General features: G+C 39.0%; 1 protein-coding gene across 3 annotated transcripts in view; it reads right to left on the bottom strand.

Annotated features, from left to right (window-relative positions):
- The window catches only part of CHUK (component of inhibitor of nuclear factor kappa B kinase complex), a 44,702-nt gene that overhangs the window by 18,387 nt on the left and 1,680 nt on the right, over positions 1 to 24,635 (bottom strand). For all 3 annotated transcript variants that reach the window (XR_004059965.1, XM_010356085.2, XM_010356087.2), the window contains exons 2-11: positions 22,626 to 22,720; positions 19,266 to 19,380; positions 18,512 to 18,581; positions 16,338 to 16,426; positions 14,987 to 15,076; positions 14,725 to 14,849; positions 14,121 to 14,228; positions 13,406 to 13,541; positions 4,723 to 4,917; positions 2,669 to 2,771 (exon numbers count right to left, since the gene is read on the bottom strand). Coding sequence is in view for 2 of the 3 variants with exons in the window: in XM_010356085.2 (XP_010354387.1) it covers positions 2,669 to 2,771; positions 4,723 to 4,917; positions 13,406 to 13,541; positions 14,121 to 14,228; positions 14,725 to 14,849; positions 14,987 to 15,076; positions 16,338 to 16,426; positions 18,512 to 18,581; positions 19,266 to 19,380; positions 22,626 to 22,720 (1,126 nt within the window). In the remaining variant the exon portion in view is untranslated. The remainder of the gene's footprint in view (positions 1 to 2,668; positions 2,772 to 4,722; positions 4,918 to 13,405; positions 13,542 to 14,120; positions 14,229 to 14,724; positions 14,850 to 14,986; positions 15,077 to 16,337; positions 16,427 to 18,511; positions 18,582 to 19,265; positions 19,381 to 22,625; positions 22,721 to 24,635) is intronic.

Below are 24,635 nucleotides of genomic sequence, written 5' to 3'. Positions count from 1 at the left end.
ATACAAAAATTAGCTGGGCATAGTGATGCACATCTACAGTCCCAGCTACTCAGGAGGCTGAGGCAAAAGAATCGCTTGAACCCAGGAGGTGGATGTTACAGTGAGCCGAGATCGCACCACTGTACTCCAGCTTGGGTGACAGAGTGAGACTCTACCTCAAAAAAAAGAAAAAAAGAAAACACAGAGGGTAAATGGCAGTTTAATAAAATATGCTTTCTTCAATGCCAGACTTTAAAAAGTTATCTATTTGTGATTTTATCTTACCCATTCTTTGGTAAAAGGAATGCTACTTTTCTAAAACCATGTGTTAAGTTCAATGAAATTCTACTTTAACATATGAAATTCTCCAACATTGAAACAGATTCATACTGTAAGGCAGCAAGTATATTCCCTTTACTTTTTTCTAATGAAAACTTCAGAGAAAGGTTAGGCAAAACTTGCTACACTAGTGTTCCTACGAGAAAACACATCCTCTGAAGCAGACTTTAAATAAATTAAGCTATATAAATGGAAAAATATTTGCCTCCCTTAATAATTATTAATATTCTCAATTAACCTTTCTCCTATTGTATATCCAAACTTCCACCTGTGGCTTCCTACAACAGACAAAAAAAAAAAAAAAAAAAAAAAAAAAAAAAAAAATCAAACTTTTTAAACAAAATAAAACAAAAACAACTCATTGATGGGGGCATGTAAAAGAGGTACAGGAGCCCACTGAAAGAGCTCCAAATGGCCAAACCTGGAACAATCTGAGCAACAGAATAAACTAGTATTGGATTATAATATAAAGTATAAAAAAAAAAATCCATGAATCCATACTAATATAAATAAATGACTGAAATTAATAAATGGGAGAGCAAGGACAAATCTCCTATGCAGAAGAATTCCAAATAAATTATGTAGATACTCTATCCTAAAAGAGGGGAACATAACTCCCTCTTTTTTTTTTTTTGAGACAGGGTCTCGCTCTGTCACCCTGGCTGGAATGTAGTGGCATGATCTCAATTCACTGCAATCTTACTTGCGTGACCTTTCTCTCAAAAACCCACTGCCCCAGTCTAATCATAAAAAAAAAAAAAAAAAAAGGGCCAGGCACAGTGGCTCATGCCTGTAATCCCAGCACTTTGGGAGGCCAAGGCAGGCGGATCACCTGAGGTCAGGAGTTCGAAACCAGCCTGGCCAACATGGCAAAACCCTGTCTCTACTAAAAATACAAAAATTAGCTGGGCATAGTGGTGCGTGCCTGTAATCCCAGCTACTCGGGAGGCTGAGACAGGAGAATCGCTTGTACCCGGGAGGTGGAGGTTGCAGTGAGCCAAGATTGCGCCACTGTACTCCAGCCTAGGCGACAAGAGCGAAACTCTGTCTCAAAAAAAAAAAAAGACAAATTTCAGCAGAGGGACATCTTACAAAATACTTGACTAGTATTCCTTAGAACTGTCAAGGTCATCCAAAAACAAGGACTATTTGAAGTCTGAGAAAATGTCACAGCAAAGAGGAGCTAAAGAGACATGACAACTAAATATAATGTGGTATCCTAGATGAGATCTTAGAAAAAGGATATTAGGTAAAAATGAAGGAAATGTGAATAAAGTATGGGTTTCAATTAATAATATATGGGTTCATTAAATGTAACAAATGCATCATACTAATGTAAAATAGATTTTTTTAACTTTTTAATATTTTTTAATATTTTATGTTATTTTTTTTTGAGAAAGGGTCTCACTCTGTTGCCCAGGGTGAAATGCAGTGGTGTGACATTGGCTCACTGCAACCTCCACCTCCCAGGTAAAATGTTAACAATAGGAAAAACTACATGAGTGAGTGAGGGGAGTTATATGAAAACTCTGTACTACCTGCCCAATTTTTTGGCAAATCTAAAACCATTCTTTAAAAAAAAAAGTCCATTAGTAAAATAATAATAATAAAGTCTGGGGCAAGGGGAGTTGACTGAAAAGAGACATGAGGGAACTTTCTGAGGTGAAGGAAATGATCTACATCATGACTGTGGTGTGAATTACACAAGTATATAAATTTGTCAAAAGTTATCAAAATATATGATCTGTGAATTTCACACTATGTAAATTTTACTCTATGTAAACTGCCTCAATTTAAACGAAAATTTCAAAAGAAAACTAATAAAAAGATTTTTTAAAAAGTAAGATTACATATATTTCAGCCCCTCTGCTCAATTTTGTTGTTGATTTTGTAATTTTGTGCTTTATTTTATTTGGGTAGACACACAGTGATCAAACACTTAACTTGTTCAAAAGAAAAGAATAATTTTCACATGATAAATTAAAACATTTGAACATCAAGCAGTATTCACAGGAAAAATGAAATAAATACTTGAACATGCTTAGACAATGAAGAGACAATTAAAAAGTAGGTTTAACTAATAATGAAGTTTCATTCTCCTGTGAGAGTCCTATCCTCAAGAAATTAAATCTTCTCTTAAATTAATGATCTGGTGGAGATTTAATATCTACCTTTTCACCTTCCAAACTATATAAATCAATTTTTCAGAATTCTCATATAACTCCATATAGAAACTTCAAGTATGAGATACAGAACACAACATCAAAAGTCCATTTCTACTAATCATACTGAGAGTTAAAGTTAAATTAATTCATGTTTAAAGCTCAGCTGCTAAACGGACTGGACTTACCAATATAATTTACACAATCAGATAAACTTCTGGAAGCAAATGGCCCTTCATACACAGTTTTACTTTTATCAAACAAATAAACCATATAGCTATCACAGCCTCTCTGAAAAAGAAACAAACAATTAAAATCCTGCTCAAGGATCTTTGAAAATCCTAGGTTTTCTAAATACTTATGCACCAGATTTTCTACTTTGAAATGCAAATGAACAAAGTCAATGTGCCTTAGCATATCTCTTACAAATAACAGAGTCCATACTTTTGTTGAGGAAAAAGACCCAAACTTTTGTATGGGCTAAAGTGAACAATCACCAAAACCCAAAGAACAAATGCAAAAAGATATATACAGTGAAAAAACTATTCAGTAATCAAAAGGAATGAAGTACTGATACATGCTACAACATGCATGGACTTCAAAAATACAAGGCAAGTAAAAAAAGTCAGACAGGAGACTATATATTACATAATTTCATTTATATGGAATGTTCAGAAAAGGTAAACTTTTGGAGATAAAAAATAGATTCCTGGTTGCCTGGGGTGGGCAGAATGGAGATTAACAGTTAATGGACTGTTAATGGAAACATTTTTAAGCTGATTTATGGTGATAGCTGCAAAATTTGGTAAATTTACTTTAAAAAAAATCACTGCAACTGAGCATCAGGTCAGTGACAAGTTAATAAAAAAGAAACGAAAAATCACTATATTGTACACCTTAAATGAGAACATGATAATTAATATGCCTGAATAAAGTCATAAAAAGAAAAATGGGGAAAAAAGTGATGACCAGTCGTATTTTACCACCCATCCATCCTTTGGCAGGACCTATGAGACTGCTGGTCTCACAGTAGTTTCAGAGTACTGGACTTCAAATATGAAAAGAAATTTTTTTGTTTGAGACAGGGTCTTGCTCTGTCACCCAGGCTCGAGTGCAGTGGCGTGATCATGGCTCATTGCAGCCTCAACCTCCCTGGACTCAAGTGATTCTCCCACTTCAGCCTCCCAAGTAGCTAAGACTACAGGGGTGCACCACCAAACCCAGCTAATTTTTGTAGTTTTTGTAGAAACAGGGCTTCACCATGTTGCTCAGGCAGGTCTCAAACTCCTGAACTCAAGCAATCCACTCACCTTGGGTTCCCAAAGTCCTGGGATTACAGGCATGTGCCACTGCACCAAGTCAAGAAGGAATAATAAGTGGGAGTGTGGCAGGCCAGGTCTCACTAACACAGGCCTCCATAACAACTGTTTCAGCACTCACTGAGTGGTGAAGTTAAATACTAAAAGCTGAAAGAGCAGCCGGGCACAGTGGCTCACGCCTGTAATCCCAGCACTTTGGGAGGCCAAGGTGGGCCAATCACCTGAGGTCGGTCAGGAGTGGTGAAACCCCGTCTCTACCAAGGATACAAAAAACTAGCTGGGCGTGGTGTCGGGCGCCTATAATCCCAGCTACTTGGGAGGCTGTGGCAGGGAGAATCACTTGAACCCAGGAGGCGGAGGTTGCAGTGAGCTTATCACCCCAGCACCTGGACCCATTTAGAGTAAATAAATTTACTGAGGCTCCAGAGGAATGTCAAGACTCAGACCTTAGTTACAGATTAAAATAATCATTTATGTCTTTAGATGAATGCAAACTTACACATAGACATATAGCTTAGAGGATATATAAACTCTGGGAAAACTTTGTAATTTTGAGTTGGTCTGGCGATAATTTCCAGGCCTTCTACCTGTAACTGGTTACTGAAATAAAAACTCCCTCCTCTCCCAGTTCATCTGCATCTCGTTATTGGGCCGAGAGAGTAAGCAGCCTGACCCTCAGTTTGGTCTGGGTACAGGAGCAGAAAACTGGCACCAAAGAAAAAGTCTTGCAAAGTTCAAAACAACAAGTGTTTCATTTCTATCCTGTTCACCTTGAAAAGCAATGATAAGAGTTGGGAATAGGACAAAACCAAAACAGAATGTGCTCCCCAGACCAAGGAATTCCAAGTATGCATAAAAATTGCAGGGCATGCAATCCCTCTAGATTTCATATACTCTAGGGATATTATAATTAATTTTCTTACAACTCCATCTAGAACACATTGAGAGGCTGGTTTCCGAGGATCCAGAGAAATTCCTGTCTCTGAAAGAAGTTCTTGAGAACCAGTATTTATTCCAGTTTCACGCTCAATACGAGACTGTAGTGAATGAAGACTTTCATCAGGTGGTAACAGAAAAGAAATTATCTTTGCAGAAGTCATATTTAGGATGTGTACTATCTGTATAAATAAGAAAAAAAGGTAAATTTATTGATCATTTGCTACATAAAAGATTCACTGCCAGATACTAAAAGGTGAATATCAACAGGCATTATTTCTACATTAAACAAGGTTCACTCATTCTCCAAAGTGAGATCTCCTTTTATAATTATAAAATGACATTCTGAAAACTGAACAATTTCCTTTTCTACAATAGATGTTAGTTCCAACAATAAAATTTCAAAGTTATAGGGATGCACAAAATGAATAAATAAAAATCCCATTTGAAAGAAGTTATTTATTTTGAAAAAATCATTATCATAGACCTAAAAGGAAACATTCCAATTCATGAAGTGCCTAACAGAAGACAACCACTGGGGTAAACCACTTTATTTATTTTATTTTTTTTGAGACAGAATCTTGCTCTGTCGCCCAGGCTGGAGTGCAGTGGCGCAATCTCGGCTCACTGCAAGCTCCACCTCCTGGGTTCCCACCATTCTCCTGCCTCAGCCTCCCCAGTAGCTGGGACTACAGGCGCCCGCCACCACACCCAGCTAATATTTTGTATTTTTTAGTGGAGACGGGGTTTCACCGTGTTAGCCAGGATGGTCTCGATCTGACCTCGTGATCCGCCCGCCTCGGCCTCCCAAAGTGCTGGGATTATAGGCGTGAGCCACCGCACCAGACTGGTAAACCACTTTCACATAACATCCCCAATAATTAGATCTTTTAATCTCCATTTTAAACAGAGAAAGAAACCAGAGTTCTAAGTTAAATAACTTGTTAGGGATCACACAGGTAATAACTGGTAGAGCTTGGATCTTAACTCTTTTTGTGTCTGGCTACTTTGTGCTGCCTTAAGAAATCATCTGATAGAAGAACTAGGTCTCTCTTTAAACAGGAAAAAGCATTGTTATGCGTGGTGAGTTACCTTTTTATAAGGCAACCTAACCCCAGAGCAGCAACCTGCCTAAGGGCCCAAAATCAAACAAAAACAGTTTTATCACTCTCTCCAAAAGCCCCAGTAAAAGTAACCTGATACATGCCAAGTGAGTGTGAGGCTGAGTCAGGTGGGGCTCTGCCCATGTAAGCACGGATAGCAACAGAGTTGGACTTCAGTGTTTTGAAAAGAACATGATTTTAAATTCTCTTCCTTCCAGTGTCCTTAGAAAAGCCATACAAAATTAATGCCTACATTTCTCCATGCCTTACATTGACTAGTATATGCAAATGATTAAAATTCTCTCTGCTGAAAATCCTTACTACAAATGTGGGCATTAATCCAAGGCCACTATTATTTCTTTTTTTCCCTTTAAAACACAAACTTGAATTGATGTTTTCAAAGACACAAAACTATAGATAACAGTATAATAAGCCCCCTCCCAAAACTGTGAATACCTCACCTAGTTTCAACCACATTTACATAGAGCCTATCTTGTTTCATCTGTCATAGCCCTCTCCTCATTTACTGCTTTATCTTTTAAATATTTTATTTTGTGACAATTTAATTTTTTTGACATATAAAAATGTTATATATTTGAGATATACAACTTGATGTTTTGATATACATTGTGAAATTATCACATTTCAGCGAATTAATATATCTGTCACCTCTTCATAGTTGTCATTTTTGTATTTTTTTCTTTTGCTGCCATGTTTGGACCTTTTGATGAACATCTCTACATACACCTCCCCACCCCCGTCCCTGCAGCCCCTGCAACTATGATGCTACTGTCTGCTTCTATTAAGTTTAACTATTATAGATTCCACATGTAAGTGAGATCATGCAGTATTTCTCTTTCTGTGTCTTGCTTAGTTTACTTAGCATGTCCTCCAGGTTCATCCACATTGTCCTAAAAGGCAGAATTTCCTTCTTTTTCTTAAGGTTGAATACTATTCCACTGCGTATATATGCCACCTTTTCCTTATCTATTCATCTGTCAAAGGACATTTAGGCTATTTCCATATCTTGACTATTGTGAATAATGCTGCGATGAACATGGGAGTGCAAATATCTCTTCACAAGCCTGCTTTAAAATCCTTTGGCTAGATACCCAGAAGTGAGATTATTGAATCTTACAGTTCTATTTTTTTTTTTTTTTTTTTTTTTTTGAGACAGAGTCTTGCTGTGTCACGCAGGCTGGTGTGCAGTGGCATGATCTCAGCTCACTACAACTTCCACCTCCTGGGTTCAAGCAATTATCCTGCCTCAGCCTACTGAGTAGGTGGAATTACAGATGTTCACCACCATGCCCAGCTAATTTTTGTAATTTTAGTGGAGACGGGGTTTCCGCATGTTGCCCAGGCTGGTCTCAAACTCCTGACCTCACATGATCCACCTGTCTCAGCCTCCCAAAGTGCTGGGATTACAGGTGTGAGCCACCACGCCTGGCCAGTAGTCCTATTTTTAATTTTGAGGAACTTTTATACTGTTTCCCAAGATAGCTGTAATAATTTACATTCCCACCAACAGTGTAGAAGGGATTTCTTTTTTCCCACATCCTAACTCTTACCTTTTTTCTTTTGCATAATAGCCATCCCAACAGGTGGGGGGTGCTATCTTAGTGTGGTTTTGATTTGCATCTCCCTGATGCTAAGAGTTGTTGAGCACCTTTTCATATGTTTGTTGGCCATCTGAATTTCTTCTTGTGAGAAGTGTCTAATTTAGGTCCTTTGCACATTTTTTAATTGGGTTATTTACATTTTTGGTATTGAGTTGCATGAGTTTCTTATAAATTTAGGATATTAATTTCTTATTGGATGTATGGTATGTAAGTATCTTTTCCCAATCCATGGGTTGCTTTTTCGTTTTGTTAATTGCTTCCTTTGCTGTACAGTTTTTAGTTTAAAGGCCCACTATTATTTCCACTTACAAATCCTAATACAGATGCCCAAATAAGTGGTGCTACAGAAATACTAAACTGAGACTGGGCATGGCGGCTCACGCCTGTAATCCCAGCACTTTGGGATTACAAAACAGGTGGATCACTTGAGGTCAGGAGTTCAAGACCAGACTGGCCAACATGGTGAAACTTCGTCTCTACTAAAAATACAAAAATTAGCTAGGCTTGGTGGCACAACGCCTATAATCCCAGTTACTCAGAAGGCTGAGGCAGGAGAATTGCCTGAACCTGGGAGATCAAGGCTACAGTGAGCTGAGATTGCGCCAGAGTGAGACTCTGTCTCTGAAAGGAAAAAAAAAAGAAAGAAAGAAAGGCCGGGCACAGTGGCTCAAGCCTGTAATCCCAGCACTTTGGGAGGCCGAGACGGGCGGATCACAAGGTCAGGAGATCGAGACCATCCTAACACGGTGAAACCCCGTCTCTACTAAAAAATACAAAAACAAAACTAACCAGGCGAGGTGGTGGGCGCCTGTAGTCCCAGCTACTCGGGAGGCTGAGGCAGGAGAATGGCGTAAACCCAGGAGGCGGAGCTTGCAGTGAGCCAAGATCCAGCCACTGCACTCCAGCCTGGGTGACCGAAAGAGACTCCGTCTCAAAAAAAAAAAAAAGAAAGAAAGAAAAAGTAAAAAGAAAGACAGGGATACTGAATATTCCCAACACAAAGAAATGATGTTTGAGATGATGGATATGCTAATTATCCTAATCTAATCACTACACAGTATATGTATTGAAACATCAATATTTACCCCATGAATATGTACAATTATTTGTCAATTTAAAAAATTAGGCTGGGCGCAGTGGCTTGCACCTGTAATCCCAGCCCTTTGGGAGGCCAAGACAGGTGGATCACTTGAGGACAGGAGTTCGAGACCATCCTGGCCAACATGGCGAAAACCTGTCTCTACTAAAAATACAAAAAAATTAGTCAGCCATGATGGCACACACCTGTAATTCCAACTATGTGGGAGGCTGAGGCACGAGAGAATCACTTGAGTCTGGGAGGTGAAGGCTGCAGTGAGTGGAGATCGTACCATGGTACTCCAGCCTGGGTGACAGAACAAAACTCTATCTCAAAAAAACAAAACAAACAAACAAAAAAAACTTAAAAGCATATTAACAATTTTGTTTGTTTGTTTTTGACACAGAGTCTCTCTCTGTTGCCCAGGCTGGAGTGCAGTGTTGCGATCTCGTCTCACTGCGGCCTCCACCTCCCGGGTTTAAGCAACTCTCCTGCCTCAGCCTCCCGAGTAGCTGGGATTACAGGCATGCACCACCATCCCTGGCTAATTTTTGTATTTTTAGTAGAGATGGGGTTTCACCATGTTGGCCAGGCTGGTCTTGAACTCCTGACCTCAAGTGATCCGCCTGACTCCGCCTCCCAAAGTGCTGGGATTATAGGCACGAGCCACTGCATCTGTATTAACAAAATTTTTAAAAAGAAATACCAAACTGTTTTTATAGCCTGAAGTTGATCCTTTTCATGTGAATTCCAAATGTCACAACATGATTGCCAGTATTTCTCTTATTAAGAGACTTCTCTTTAATATAAATCTTTTATGTTTAAAAGGGGAGTAGGGAAATCTTCAAAACTGATATGGATTTACAATACAATTATACTACCTGAGACTTTCCACGCCTTCTCAGTTTAGGCAGATTTCACACTATGACAGCTGCCATTTATAGCAATAGCAGAAACTTAGGATGAAAATCCTATAATGGACATCTACTTTTACACAGGATATTAGGATATGTCATCATGGCATCCCACTACCAAAGCTCTAGGCCAGAAGGGAGCAAAAGAAAAAAGAGGAAATACAACCTAAATTTATTTTTTTGTTCACTATAATATTTAATGAGTACCTACTATTGGTATGTACATACTGTTGGTACATAATATTAAATGTGTTGTGGTGGTAGTAGTGGGTATACAAACTGAGTACCTGATGATCCTTGCCCTCCATACAGTTATAGTCAAACAGAAGGTATTAAGATATACTAAGAGAACTAAAGTACCAGGTAAAATGTGATAGGTATTATAATCAGCATAAAGTATCATACACTTGGCAGTAGGAAGCGGGCACTTCATAAACGAGGCACTACTTGAGCTAAACTTTGAAATGAAAGAAAGACTGAAATGGGAAAGGACTGAAAAATAAGTTCCTTTAGGCAGAAAACAAGGTGAGCAGAAGCAGAAAAGTAGAAAGGGATGGACATAATCAGAGAATACAATTAATCCAGTTCAAATGTACCTAAAATGATGCTCTCTCGGGGCATTAGTAAGAGGTAAGTCCAGAAGTATAAATTGATATGAAACCAAGATAGGTTCTGAGTACCAATGAAAGGGTCTGAACTTTATTCAATAAGTGAAAGAGAACTATGCAAGCCTTTCTAAATTGAGAACCTGGCAAGCTCAAAATTATTAAGATATTCAAAAGATAAATTTATAAAATAATTGGATATATCGATTGAAGAGAAAGGAAGAGTCAAGACAGCCAAAGTTTCCCATCTGGGTAACTGAAAAGGTGACAGTGCAAATAAGAGTGTAGGAAATCTATAGAGGTAGATTTAATGGGGCCAGGTGCAGTGGCTCATGCCTGTAATCCCAGCACTTTGGAAGGCCAAGGTGGGAGGATCACCTGAGGTCAGGGTGTCAAGACCAGCCTGGCCAACATGGTGAAACCCCATCTCTACTAAAAATATAAAAATAAGCCAGACATGGTGGTGGGTGCCTGTAATCCCAGCTACTCAGGAGGCTGAGGCAGGAGAATCACTTGAACCCAGGAGGTGTAGGTTGCAATGAGCTGAGATCGTGAGACACAGTGAGGCTCCATCTCAAAAACAAACAAAAAAAAGAAATAAATTTAATGGATAGAACAAATATGTTCAGTTTTTAATAAATTAAGTCTTAAGTGCCAGTGGAGCAACCAGATAGTTATACAGTTATACGACAGTTATAAGTCCTTGGTGGAAAAGTCAAAGCTATGGAGAGAAATAACTTTAGGAGTTATCCATGTGCCGTTTATAGGTAAAGCTATACAGTTGAAGAGACTGCCTAATAAAAAAAAGGAAATGTAATGGAAAAAGAACCAAGAAGAGACTCAGAATACAGTTACATTTAGGGGCATGAAAGAAGAGGCAAAGAAAAAAATAATTAAATGTTGCTGTTTCACCATTATTTTTAGTGGTAGGTTCAGTACACTTTTTCCAACTCTTCTACGTATCTAAAGATTTTCATAATAAACAGTTGGAAAGTATGCATACAATCAGACTTGCTAAGCTGTTTTTTCAAAAGGGAAATAGTAACTGTTTTGTTGCTTCCTTTTTTAAGTGAAAATCAAACAGACATCATTCCTTTCTTGTACAATATATATAAACATTTTAGGAAAATGTCCTACAGTAACACCAAGCTGTTTTGTAGTTCATACTTCTGTACTTTTGCTCATGATGCTCTGCTGCCTATAAATCTATCCCACCCCCACCCTTTCCCTAAAAAATCTCATTCTTCAAAATTCAGTCCTATTATCATGTCTAACAAGCATCCTTGAAGCTTCTTGAACTACTATAACTAGTACCTTATATATACCTTACTCTGTATAACCTCATAATAATATTGATGCTTTGAGGAAGATATTACTGTCCTTGAGATAGACAAAAAACATTTGCTCAAGTTCACAGATAAATAAATAGTGGTGCTGCAAACTGAATTTAAGTCTGTAAACTACAAACTCCATAATGTGGAATCTTTCCCCATGCCTTATAACAAGAGGCTCACACATGCCCTTCAAAGCAGAAATGATGCTATAATTCCTATGACGAGTATGAAACAAATAAGAGATGTGATTCATTCACAACCGAAATGTTTCAGAGGCAACACAGAACTAAAGCCCTGCTTTCCTAACGCACTGAGGGATAATTTATTCTTTGGCACAGTAGAAGGAAACCAAGTCAAGAAGAAGCTAGGTATCTTTTCAGTGTTAGCCAAGAATGACATCCACATGGCCTCAAGTTTCTATTTAATAAAGTATGCCAAGATCGGGCACAGTGGCTCACATCTGTAATCCCAGCACTTTGGGAAGTCAGCGTAGGAGGATCACTTGAGGCCAGGAGTTCAAAACCAGCCTGGACAACATGGCGAGACCCCATTTCTACCAAAACTTTAAAAATTAGGCAGGAGAGCTGGCGCACATCTGCAGTCCCATTTACTCTGGAGGCTGAGGCAGGAGGATCACGTGAGCTCAGGAGTTCCAGACTAAAGTGAACTATCTCGCCATGTACTCCAACATTAAATGATTATAATTTCTCATTTCAATTTTAGAAACCTGTATACTATAAACTATCAATAAAAATGTAAAGACTATTGATGAGAGTTGTTTCTGGGTACACTGCCCAACAGAACTATCTATAGCTCTCATTCATATCAATAAATACTTTACTAAGAACCTGATACATGCCCTGCTCTGTACTGAATGCCATGGTTAGGATGGTTAGGATGGGTAGGGTGGGTGATTGTTAATAAAAGTAGTAAAACAATCCCAACATTGAAGAAGAAAACAATCTATATGAAGATGCATGAATGGAAGATGAGAAATAGAGAATATAGCCTTTAAATGACAAATTGTGTGGCAGAGACCATTTAAAGAAAAGTTCTTGAAGACATGCCAGTGTAGGTGAGTAGATACACAGAAATGGATATCATACTAGGCAGAAGGATAGCATCTATCAAAGCATAAAGGTAGATAATGGGTTTGAGGTATAAGGAGCAGTGACAAGCTGGTCTTGTATGAGATAAAGGTTAAAAGAGGCAGGTACAAGGCAAAACTTGGTTAGGGAAAGCCCCCCCAAAAAGCCAAGCAGATCAGTTTACACTTGACTTGTTTAAAAAAAGAACTATGTTAGTTTCTTGGGCAGAAGAATAAAAAAGCATTTTCAGAAGATGAGATAGGTAGTACATATTGAATTAACTATAGGTTAGGGAGTAAGTGCAGAGCCATGAAAGGCAGATAGGAACCTTCCTTACCAAATCAAATCCAGTAAGACTAGACATAAATGAATGAGGATAATGGCAACAACATGGGAAAAGGTAAATTAAAAAGTTGCTTCAAAGGAGTAATCAACAAAGACCACAGAGAAGCAAACTGAGACAGCTTGCTAAAGAAATTTTTTTAAAAAATCAGCTCTAAGAATATAATTTTCTTTTTTCAAATAAGCGTCAGGGCTGGACGCAGTGGCTCACGCCTGTAATCCCACTTTGGAAGGCCAAGGCGGGCAGATCACCTGAGGTCAGGAGTTCAAGACCAGCCTGGACAATGTGGTGAAACCCTATCTCTACTAAATATACAAAAATTAGCTGGGTGTGGTGGCATGCACCTGTAGTCCCAGCTACTTGGGAGGCTGAGGCAAAAGAATTGCTTGAACCTGGGAGGTGAAGGTTGCAGTGGGCTTAAAACGTGCCACCGCACTCCAGCCTAGGTGACAGAGCGAGACCCTGTCTCAAAATAAATAAGTAAGCAACAGGAAAAGACTATTAAACTACATTTATGCTAATTTTCCAAATAAACTTGTTAATTTCAATGCTGGTCTTATGCAGTAGACCCATTAAGACTAACCTTCAAATTCAAAATGTGATCCATTAGTACAAAACATCTCGGCTGCTTCAAAGTAAGGTCAACAGGTCCTCCTCTCTGCTGAGGGTCCCAACTCAACATCAGCTGTAGCCAGTTTTCCATGGGTTCTACTATTAAACTAGAAAACATACAAAATAGGGTGAAAAGCAAATCATTATGTTCCAATTTCCCTTTATACTGTTAGAAAGGTAATTTTGTAGGTTGTCCACTTTCTTTCCCACATCACTTGTCTATACCATTTCATAACTTACTTTCAAATTCATGAAATGACAGGGAACAAACTTTTTTCCATCAAAAACTACTCAAAACTCCACATGTTAGTTACTGACAATTCCAACGGATGAGTCCAAATCCATTCTGCAAAGAACCCATTTCCTTCATTATCCTAAGAACCTATGTCAATCAGTCAAATGGCAGTTCTTGTTTCCACTAGATCTGTGCTGTCCGATACGGTAGCCACTAGTCAGTCCCAAATGGCTATTTACATTTAGTATTTATTCAAAATTCAGTTACCTAGCCAAACTAGCTACCTGTCAAGTAGTCAATAGCCTCATGTGGCGAACAGAGATATAGAAAGTTTCTACGTCATCACAGAAAATGCTACTGGATAATGCAACTTGAAACAGAAAACTACTCTACTGTTCCTTTACAACCACGGAGAAACTGAGGCAAACTTCCTTAACTAAATTATACTTACCTACAAAGGCTATTTGGTTGAGGTAAATGGCTACTAAACCGAACTTCTCCTGACATCTCTTCACATGCAAATATACACTTTGGATCCTTCTTCTTAATCTTCTCATGCCTATAAAATCAAAAGCTACCTCAGCTGACAAAGTGATTCTCACAAATACTCTTAAGATTTCTTGCCGGGCGCGGTGGCTCAAGCCTGTAATCCCAGCACTTTGGGAGGCCGAGACAGGTGGATCACGAGGTCAGGAGATCGAGACCATCCTGGCTAACACGGTGAAACCCCGTCTCTACTAAAAAAATACAAAAAACTAGCTGGGCGTGGTGGCGGGCGCCTGTAGTCCCAGCTACTCGGGAGGCTGAGGCAGGAGAATGGCGTAAACCCGGGAGGCAGAGCTTGCAGTGAGCTGAGATCCGGCCACTGCACTCCAGCCTGGGCGATAGAGCGAGACTCCGTCTCAAAAAAAAAAAAAAAAAAAGATTTCTTGCCATTTAATTATATTCAATTGTATATTTCAAAGGCAATTAAACAAAGAAAGAAAAAAAAAAGTAGACAAATGAAAATATTTCCATTCCCATTAAGCATGCCCAAGTTCTCATCCATTTCTTACCAGGTAAATGGCTGCAGATGATGCAAAAAAGGCCTATATCCAGCAATACATTCAAATACCATGGTCCCAAAGCTCCAATAATCAACAGTGGCTGTGTAAGGCTTATTCTCAAAGAGCTCTGGGGCCTTCAAAAGAGAAAATGTTTTAAACACCAACACTGTGTGGGAAAAACTACTTTATTTTTGAACTACTATATTCATAATCTTCAGAAATAAGAGAATCCTACGCACACTTAAATTCAAAGAAACAATACAGGCCTCACCAGATACTGCAGTGTTCCCACAAAAGATGTACACAGACTTCCTTGATCAACATCTTTGGCATATCCCAGATCAATTATTTTATGTATTATCTGAAAAACAATAAGACAGATTAAGTATTAAATGGTAGAGAAATTTAAAAAGGAAAGACAACAATATCCTTATAAGGCTATAGAGAGGGTGGTGGTGAGGAGCTTGGGCTCTGTAATATCACAAAAATATTTCAAGTCTGAGTGCCACCACTTAACCAGGTGTGTGATCTACCAAGTTATTTAACCTCTCTCAGTAATCTAATTGATCTACCAAGTTATTTAACCTCTCTCAGTAATTAATTGGATGACTAACAGTCCCTACTTCACAGAATTGTTATTAGGATCCAATGAAATAATGAAAGTAAAGAAGGTAATACAGTGCTTGGTACATGGTAAAAATTAAATACAGGTGGGCTATTAATTTTTATTTTGCTATAATCAAAATAAGCTCGATCCATTAAACTGGAAAGTAAAGGCAAGGGTGACTTCCAAACTTGAAGAAGCATCATACCCCCTCAGAGTGGATTAAATGTGAGTAAATACTGAGATCTAACTTCAAGAATGTCCTGAAGTCTTTGGATTAAAAAAAAAAAAGCAGAGATATTTGGTGCCAAGCATACATGAAAGGCTCCTAAGAGAAGAAGCATCACTAAGGTTCCAACACCCCCAAGACCAACAACTATCTTCCACTAACTGAAGGGACAGCACACACAACTCAACACAAGGCACAGACGCTTGGCTTTTAAGTCTTTACTGGAATGAAATTTGGATGCTGGAAACAAGAAAACTGCTTAAAAATTACTAATTAAATGAACATTTTAAGAGTCAATTCACAATTTCTGGTTCTTCTCCAGATAACTCATTTAAATTGGGGGAAGGAAAATAAGTTTTAAAGATCTATATACTTTCTGTTTTTCCTTAAAGTGAACCCAGGATGTGTGTGTATGTGTTTTGGATGTGCTTCATAAGAATAAAATAGTAAGTGTTAACATATTATGTATTCACTGCCAGTATCTTTGCTAGATACTATGCTGGAAAAACAGACATGTACAAGACAGGTGAAGTCTAGGAGCTGGGTTAAGTATGAAAAATGAAAAAAAAGAAAAAGAAAAACAAGACAGGTGTGGTTCCTTCTTTAATGGAACCACTGTTTAGCAGAAGGGACAAAAAACTAAACACAAAACTACAGTTCAGTGCGGTAAGGTCTGAAATGGAAAAAGAGTGTTACGGGCATACAGCAAAGACACCAAAGCTCAAGGACTAACTATATCAGACAGACTATATTCAATAGGCATGAAACATTACTTCAGGTTTCACCTACCTTTCCACCAACGTCCTGAAGAACTATGTTTTCAGGTTTTAGATCTCGATGTATAATTTTGTTTTCATGCAAATATCGAATCCCAGACCCTAAATAAAGTTTAAAATACACTTTGAAGTAACAGAAAGCATTGAGTTAAAAGAAAAATTCACCTCACATTTTGTACAAATCTGCTCTGATGCTCAAGTTTATATGGATCATCGTAACTACACAACTAATATTACAGTAGTTCAGGTTTTCTTCACAGAAAAACGTAACATTAAACAAATACTACAAAATTATACTATATGTTCATTTAACTCATTAGAATTAACATTAAATAGAAATGCAACAAGCAATTGGGAAAATCCCTGTAACTCTAATAAGCCCCCTTCTCCCACCTAAATCAACCATTTAAACTGGACTTTAGCTCTCATGACCTTGGAAAAGAGGCAAAACCAAAATCTACGCAGAAACAAATTTTTGGTTTTTGAGGTTCCTCCAAAAGGTTAGGTACTAGTTATTTTAGGAATTTTTCTGGAGTCATTCTGATTAAGCAGAGATTTTTCACCCCAAGAGTTGACTTGGCCAGGCGCAGTGGCTCACGCTTGTAATCCCAGCACTTTGGGAGGCCGAGGCAGGCGGATCGTGAGGTCAGAAGTTTGAGACTAGCCAGGCCAACACAGTGAAACCAGGTCTCTATTAAAAATACAAAAATTAGCCAGGCATGGTGGCGGGCGCCTGTAATCCCAGCTACTCAGGAGGCTGAGGCAGGAGAATCACTTGAACCTGGGAGGCAGAGTTTGCAGTCAGCTGAGATCGTACCACTGCACTCCAGCCTGGGTGACAGGGCTAGACTCCATCTCAAAACAAACAAAAACGAGTCGACTTGAGGACCCATCTCTCAAGGAGATGTAATTCCACTGTAAAAAAAATTACTATGTCAATGGTGTAGGGGGAGTGAAATTGAGTAAGGTCATTTCACATGATTTTTTTGTCAGCTATTGGAACACCTATTAGATAAAAAAAGGACTCCTAGCCAAAAATAAATAAAATATCCTAGTTTGTGTGTGTGTGTGTGTGTGTGTGTGTGTGTGTGTGTGTGTGTGTGTGTGACAAACTCTCACTCTGTTGCCCAAGCTGGAGTGCAGTGGCGCGACCTCGGCTCACTGCAACCTCCACCTCCTGGGTTCAAGCAATTCTCCTGCCTCAGCCTCCCGAGTAGCTGGGACTACAGGCATGTGGCATCGTCCCCAGCTAATTTTTCTATTTTTATTTTTATTTATTTTTTATTTTTATTTATTTTTTTATTTTTATTTTTTTTGAGACGGAGTCTTGCTCTGTCACCCAGGCTGGAGTGCAGTGGCCAGATCTCAGCTCACTGCAAGCTCCGCCTCCCGGGTTCACGCCATTCTCCTGCCTCAGCCTCTCGAGTGGCTGGGACTACAGGCGCCGCCACCTCGCCCGGCTAGTTTTTTGTATTTTTAGTAGAGACGGGGTTTCACCGTGTTAGCCAGGATGGTCTCGATCTCCTGACCTCGTGATCCGCCCGTCTTGGCCTCCCAAAGTGCTGGGATTACAGGCTTGAGCCACCGCGCCCGGCCTATTTTTATTTTTTTGAGACAGAGTCTCGCTCTGTCGCCCAGGCTGGAGTGCAGTGGTGTGATCTCGGCTCATTGCAAGCTCTGCCTCCTGGGTTCACGCCATTCTCCTGCCTCAACCTCCCAAATAGCTGGGGCTACAGGCACCCGCAACACACCCAGCTAATTTTTTGGATTTTTTAGTAGAGACGGGGTTTCACTGTGTTAGCCAGGATGGTGTTGATCTCCTGACCTTGTGATCCGCCTGCCTCGGCCTCCCAAAGTGCTGGGATTACAGGCATTTTGTATTTTCAGTAGAGATGGAGTTTCACTATGTTGGCCAGGCTGGTCTTGGACTCCTGACCTCGTGATCCACCCACTTCAGCCTCCCAAAGTGCTGAGATTACAGGCGTGAGCCACCGCACCCAGTCAAAATATCCTAGTTTTAATTTAGCATCAAAAGTAATAGATTTATATAACTTCTTATAGATGTTGAAATTCTATAGACTTTGTACAATGTATCAACAATTCTCCTGAATTCCCAAAAAGGTACAGAATCTTTTATGGACCAAAGGGGAATTACATCACAATGGTATTTTAATACTGATTACATACCTATATCACTTAGTAAAGAAAGTATCTGGCTTTCTTTAAGTCCACAACAATTTTCTGGTTTGTTTAGCAGCTAAAAAAAGAAAGAAATCTAAAAATGTGTTCTGCAAATTGCTGGGCTGTAATAGTGACCACACATTAATTACTATACTGTAAGAGGATATTCAATGAGAAAGTAAGTCATAATAAAATACAAGGGAATACAATTACCAAATCCATACTGAGGGCATGTAAATTTCATGATAAGGCGCATAAAAGTAAAAAGAAGCAAAAAGCACTTGAAACTGGAAAAGGCTGACAAATCTCAGGGATATATGTAAAAATGGTCATATGGGCACATTTAAAATTAGGTAGAAAAGAAAGATTGCAATACAGAAAACAACTTTTTACAAGCACCTTAACCACTGAAAATTTCATCTAATACCACTGCTATAGTCCCATCAAACAGCAACAACAAAAATGCATTTTCTAAATCAGGAGTCAACAAACATTTTCTGTAAGGAACCATATGGGAAATACTTTAGGTTTTGCAAGTCACATAGCCTCTGTTAAACTACTCAATTCTGCAGTCATAAGAAAGCAGCCACAGACAATGTGTAAAGAAATGAATGTGGCTTTGTTCCAAGAAAACTATTTACAAAACAGGAAGCAGACCATAGTTTTTCCGATTCTTATTCTAGTTTATTATATTTAACATGATTCAAATAATGCTAAAGTTTGTGATTTACTATCTCTCATCTCAAAACATCCACACTACCTTTCGGAGATCTCCTCCAGAACAGTATTCCATTGCTAGAAGAGGCACATCATGAATCAAAATATTCAGTTCTTCAGGAACATCACAGGCCTTTACAACGTTGGCATGGTTCAACCTAATAAGAAAGAAAAACATTACAAAAAAAATTTTATTTCCAATAAAAAGGGACTGGATTTGAAATGCTACTTAATTGAGGGTGGATGAACAGAGGGGGAAAGATCGGTATTATTTATAATACTCTAATTTCTGATTTGTATAATTAAAAATTAGTAATTTAAAAAAATACATAAAAATACCATCACTATTACTACTATTACATTTCTAAGTGCCAAGCAGTAAGCATTTTAAATATATTAACTCAATTACTTGTCACAATAATCCTAATATAGGTAGATTTATTAATACTTTCACCACACAGGAGAAAATTGAAGCACAAATTGGCTAAGTAACACAGTCAGTAGGTAGTCAAGTAAGGATTCAAATCTGGCATTTTAGGCTGGATGCAGTTGCAACTGTAATCCCAACAATTCGGGAGGCTGAGGTGGGAGGATTGCTTGAGGCCAGGAGTTTGAGATCAGCATGGGTAACACTGAGACCTCATCTCTACAAAAAATTAAAAATTAGCCAGCTGTGGTGGCACATGCCTATAGTCCCAGCTACTCCAGAGGCTGAGACAGGAGGACTACTTGAGCCCAGGAGTTCAAGTCAAGCCTGGGTAACACAGCAAGACCACATCTCTTTAAAAAAAAAAAAAAAGAAAAAGAAACAAACATAATTTCCATGTACATGTAGGGCCTGATAATTTATATTGTTAAGCTTTCCTGGTAATTCTGCCACATAACCAAGTTTGAGAAGCAAAATGAAATTAAGCACAGATATATTAGAGTCAGAAAGCATTTATTTCAAATCCACACTTTACCAACCATGTGACTCTATATGCTTCAACTTCCTCACTTACAAAATAATACCTAAATATAAGATTGCTGTGATAACTGGAAGAATGATTTGTAAAGCACTTAGCATACTACCTGTGGAAGTTTTAAAATATGTCTACTTCTCTTTTTAAAAGCTTAACTCTCCTCCCCTTGAATGTAGGCTGTACTTAGTGACTCACTGTAACAAACAGAATGTGGTGGAAAAGGATGGAGTCTCACTTCCGAGGAAAGATCATAAAAGATATGTCGGTTTTCATCTTCCTCGCTCATTCGCTGTCTCTGTCTCTCAGATCACTCACTCTTTCTGGGGAAAAGATCTTTCTGGGGAAGCTAGCTTCCATGTCATGAAGACATTCAAGCTTCCCCATGAAGAGGCCCACGCGGTGAAGAACTGATGCTTCTGGCCAACAGTCATATAAGTGAGCACGGAAGCAGATACTCCAGTGCCAGTTAAGCCTTTGGATTACTACAGCTCCAACCAGTATCTTGAGATATCTCAGGAAAGACTCTAAGCTAGAATCACCCAGCTAAGCCACTCCTAAATTCCTAAGTCACAGAAACTATAAGATACTAAATGTTTGCTATTTTTAGCCACAAAATGTTGGGGTGATTTATTTATTTATTTATTTATTTTTGAGACAGAGTCGCCCAGGCTGGGGTGCAGTGGCATGATCTCAGTTCACTGCAACCTCCGCCTCCTGGGTTCAAGCAATTCTCCTGCCTCAGCCTCCCAAGTAGCTGGGACTACATGTGCCCGCCACCACGCCCGGCTAATTTTTGTATTTTTAGTACAGATGGAGTTTTGCCATGTTGACCAGGCTGGTCTCAAACTCCTGACCTCAGGTGATCCACCCACCTTGGCCTCCCAAAGTGCTGGGATTATAGGTGTGAGTCACCATACCCTAACTGACTTTCGTTAACTGAAATGAAATACTTTTTTGACTGTGGTAAAATACACATAGCATAAAATTTACCACCTTAACCATTTTTAAGTGTATGGTTTAGTAGCTTCAGATGCTTTCCTTTTTTTTCAGACAGGGTCTTGCTCTTGTCACCCAGGCTGGAGTACAGTGGTATGATCTCAGCTCACTGTAGCCTCGACCTCCTGGGCTCAAGCAATCTTCCCACCTCAGCCTCCCGAGTCACTGGGACTACAGGCATGTACCACCACACCCGGCTAATTTTTGTATTTTTTGTAGAGATGGGGTTTTGCCAGGTTGCCCAGGCAGGTCTCGAACTCCTGAGCTCAAGCAATCCACCCGCCTCAGCCTCCCAAAGTGATCGAATTACAGTGTGAGCCAACGTGCCCAGCCTGGCATCAAATACTTTCACATTGTTTTGCTACTATCACTATACTGCACAAAACTGTTGAATTCTGCCAAGCTGAAACTCCGCACCTATTAAAAATTATTCTCTACTTGCTGGTCCCTTCACTGTCTGGCAAACACCATTCTACTTTCTTTCACTGTGAGTTTGACTAGACTAGGTACCACATATAAGTGGAATAAAACAGTATTTGTCTTTTTGTGACTGGCTTATTTCATTTAGCATAATCTCCACAAGATTCATCCATGCTGTGGCATGTGTCAGTTTCCTTCCTTTTTATGGCTGCATGACATTCCATTTCATGAGTATACCACATTTTGTTTATACATGTCTCTGTTGGTAGATACTGGGTTGCTTTTACCTTTAGGCTATTGTGAAAAATAATGCTATGAATATGAGTGTACAAATTACTCTTGAAGTCCCTGCTTTCAATTCATTTTTGTATATACCCAGAAATGGAATTGCTAGATCATATGGTAATTCTATTTTTAATTTTTTAGGAATCACCATACTGTTTTCCATAACAGCTGTACAATTTTACATTCCTACCAACAGTGTGTAAGTGTCCTAGCTGATTTTAACTAAACCTTCTTTTTTTTTTTTTTTTTTTTTTTTTTTTTTTTTTTTTTTTGAGACGGAGTCTCGCTGTGTACCCTGGGCTGGTGGGCTGGAGTACAGTGGCCGGATCTCAGCTCACTGCAAGCTCCGCCTCCTGGGTTTACGCCATTCTCCTGCCTCAGCCTCCCGAGTAGCTGGGACTACAAGCGCCCGCCACCTCGCCCGGCTAGTTTTTTGTATTTCTTAGTAGAGACGGGGTTTCACCGTGTTAGCCAGGATGGTCTCCATCTCCTGACCTCGTGATCCGCCCGTCTCGGCCTCCCAAAGTGCTGGGATTACAGGCTTGAGCCACCACGCCCGACCTAACTAAACCTTCTTAATCCTAATGTGATGTTATTTGAAACATAATATATTTAATGAGAGAAAAAAATACATGTTCCCAAAAAGATCCTGAGAAGAGTGGATTCCTGATCTCTTTCCCGATGATGACATCTGGTTGGGCTGTAGAACCAGGGGAATATAAGTCAAGGAGTACACTTACTTCTTCATAATCTGGATTTCGTGGCACCATCGTTCTCTATTTTTGGTACTTAGCTCTAGGCGACAAGACTTAATTGCTATTTTGAGATCAAGTTCCTGCCAAAATAGAAAATCAACAGGAAAAAAAAATTAGGTTCTTGTGCAGATTTATTTGCTACCAAAGAAATAACCTAAAACAAAACTTTTTAGCTTTACTAATTAAATATATTTATCCACAGCTCTCTTGAAGCAATGCTTTTTTAAAAAGATAAACCATGAGACTATTACACCAATGCTTTAAAACTGACCTTCAAACACACAACAGCACACAAGGGAAAAGTGACTGAAACTGATTTTACAACAGGTCTCTTTGGAACTCTCTCATGTGTAATGTCAGAAAAAAAAAGATCCTGTCTCCCCAGCAAATCTCATTCAGAGCTTAATCAACACAACTAATATGGGCCCCAGCTCCCAGCATAACTAGAATGAAGAAGGTAATTCAGGGCTTCCTGGACTCCAAACAGCAAGAGAAAGTTTTAATATAACCAAGCCTAAAGCAAAAAATTCCAATCTTAATGTATGCATTTTAAATGACATGAAGGAAAAAAATCCTACCAATGAGTGTACTTCTGTTTCCATATCTACACAATGAACCTAACATCTCTGGTCTGTGACTAGTAATTTAGCCAATTCTGACTGAAATTAAACCCATTCTGATGTACATTACAGGAAATAGCCAGATCCCATCATATTCTGGCAACGCTAATAATGCAGCTCAGAAACAGCAGCCAGGGCAAAACAGGCTACACTATGTTTCCGATATCACGAAGAGATTTCAAAAGAATTGCCAACATATGTAATCTCTGACACAAACCAGAGTTGTAATAAAGGCTGTGAATAAAGAAAGAAGAGCCCAGGGGCCAGGACAGAAAAAATATATTATAGGTGGGGAAGCAAGACACAGCTTGGATAGGGTAGTGTGAATTGGGGGCTGAGAGGAAAAAAGAGGCTAGAGATAAGATGATACTTGGTGCGTAGAGAAGAAGGAAAATAGGATAGACTACAAGCTAGCCTACCCACAGTTCTCACTCCCTTCAGTCTTCCTTTTGTTATGAGCAGGTGGCCAGTTATATCTATGTCCCATGCAGGCCTTTACCACCATGGAGATGAGAATCAGGCACAACCATGAACAGCACTGAGTCCTAAATGCTCATGTTAATGGAGCAGTAAGTTATCTATTTCAAAAATCCCACTTTGTAAGATCCTTCAACTCCTTAATTTATATTTCATCCACTCTGTGAAATTCTACCTTTTCGCAAAGAATGTTCTATGGGAAGTTTATAGATGTACAACAACAACAACAACAAAGTTATGTGCTTAAAAAGCTGGAATATTCTGGGGATAGGGTGATGGCTGTACAACAACGTCAATATACTTAATGCTACCTAACTGTACACTTAAAGATAAAGTGATAAATGTTGTGTTATGTATACTTTACCATAATAAAACAAAAAGTGATGAATTCATCCATCCCCACCCAGGGACCAAAAAAAGAAGTCACAAAAGCTGCCAGCATGCATCCTTTTTCCTTATGACCAGTCGATAGGCAGGCTTAGATAACACAGGCAACATGCCACTGGAAGCACTTGGCTCCCACTTCTTTTTTTAGTGTGTTATATTCCCTCTGATGGTGAGAATTATTAAATTTACTACTTATCCTGCTATCACAGGATTTAATGCCTTAGTCCTTCACCTTCCATTCTCTTTCTCCAAGATTTTCTCCCATGCCTTATCTAGAAACCTGGTTCACAAAACTTCCTCAGTTCTATCAGTTGCAGTTGTCATTCTGATTACCCTAAACATGCCTATTTCCCCAAGGTAGACGCCTATCTCCCCTTTCTCCCACCCCAAATTATGAGCTTTCTCACTACACCCATGTTCCTTTAGATAACAAATTATTACTTTTCCTCTTGAATTCATTTCTCTATTCACAATCCAAGCCTAGGCATTTTAGTAAAATCTTAACTGTTCA

The sequence above is a fragment of the Rhinopithecus roxellana genome, chromosome 11 (assembly GCF_007565055.1).
Source record: "Rhinopithecus roxellana isolate Shanxi Qingling chromosome 11, ASM756505v1, whole genome shotgun sequence".
NCBI lineage: Eukaryota > Metazoa > Chordata > Mammalia > Primates > Cercopithecidae > Rhinopithecus > Rhinopithecus roxellana.
This window is presented reverse-complemented; position numbering and strand designations above follow the sequence as displayed.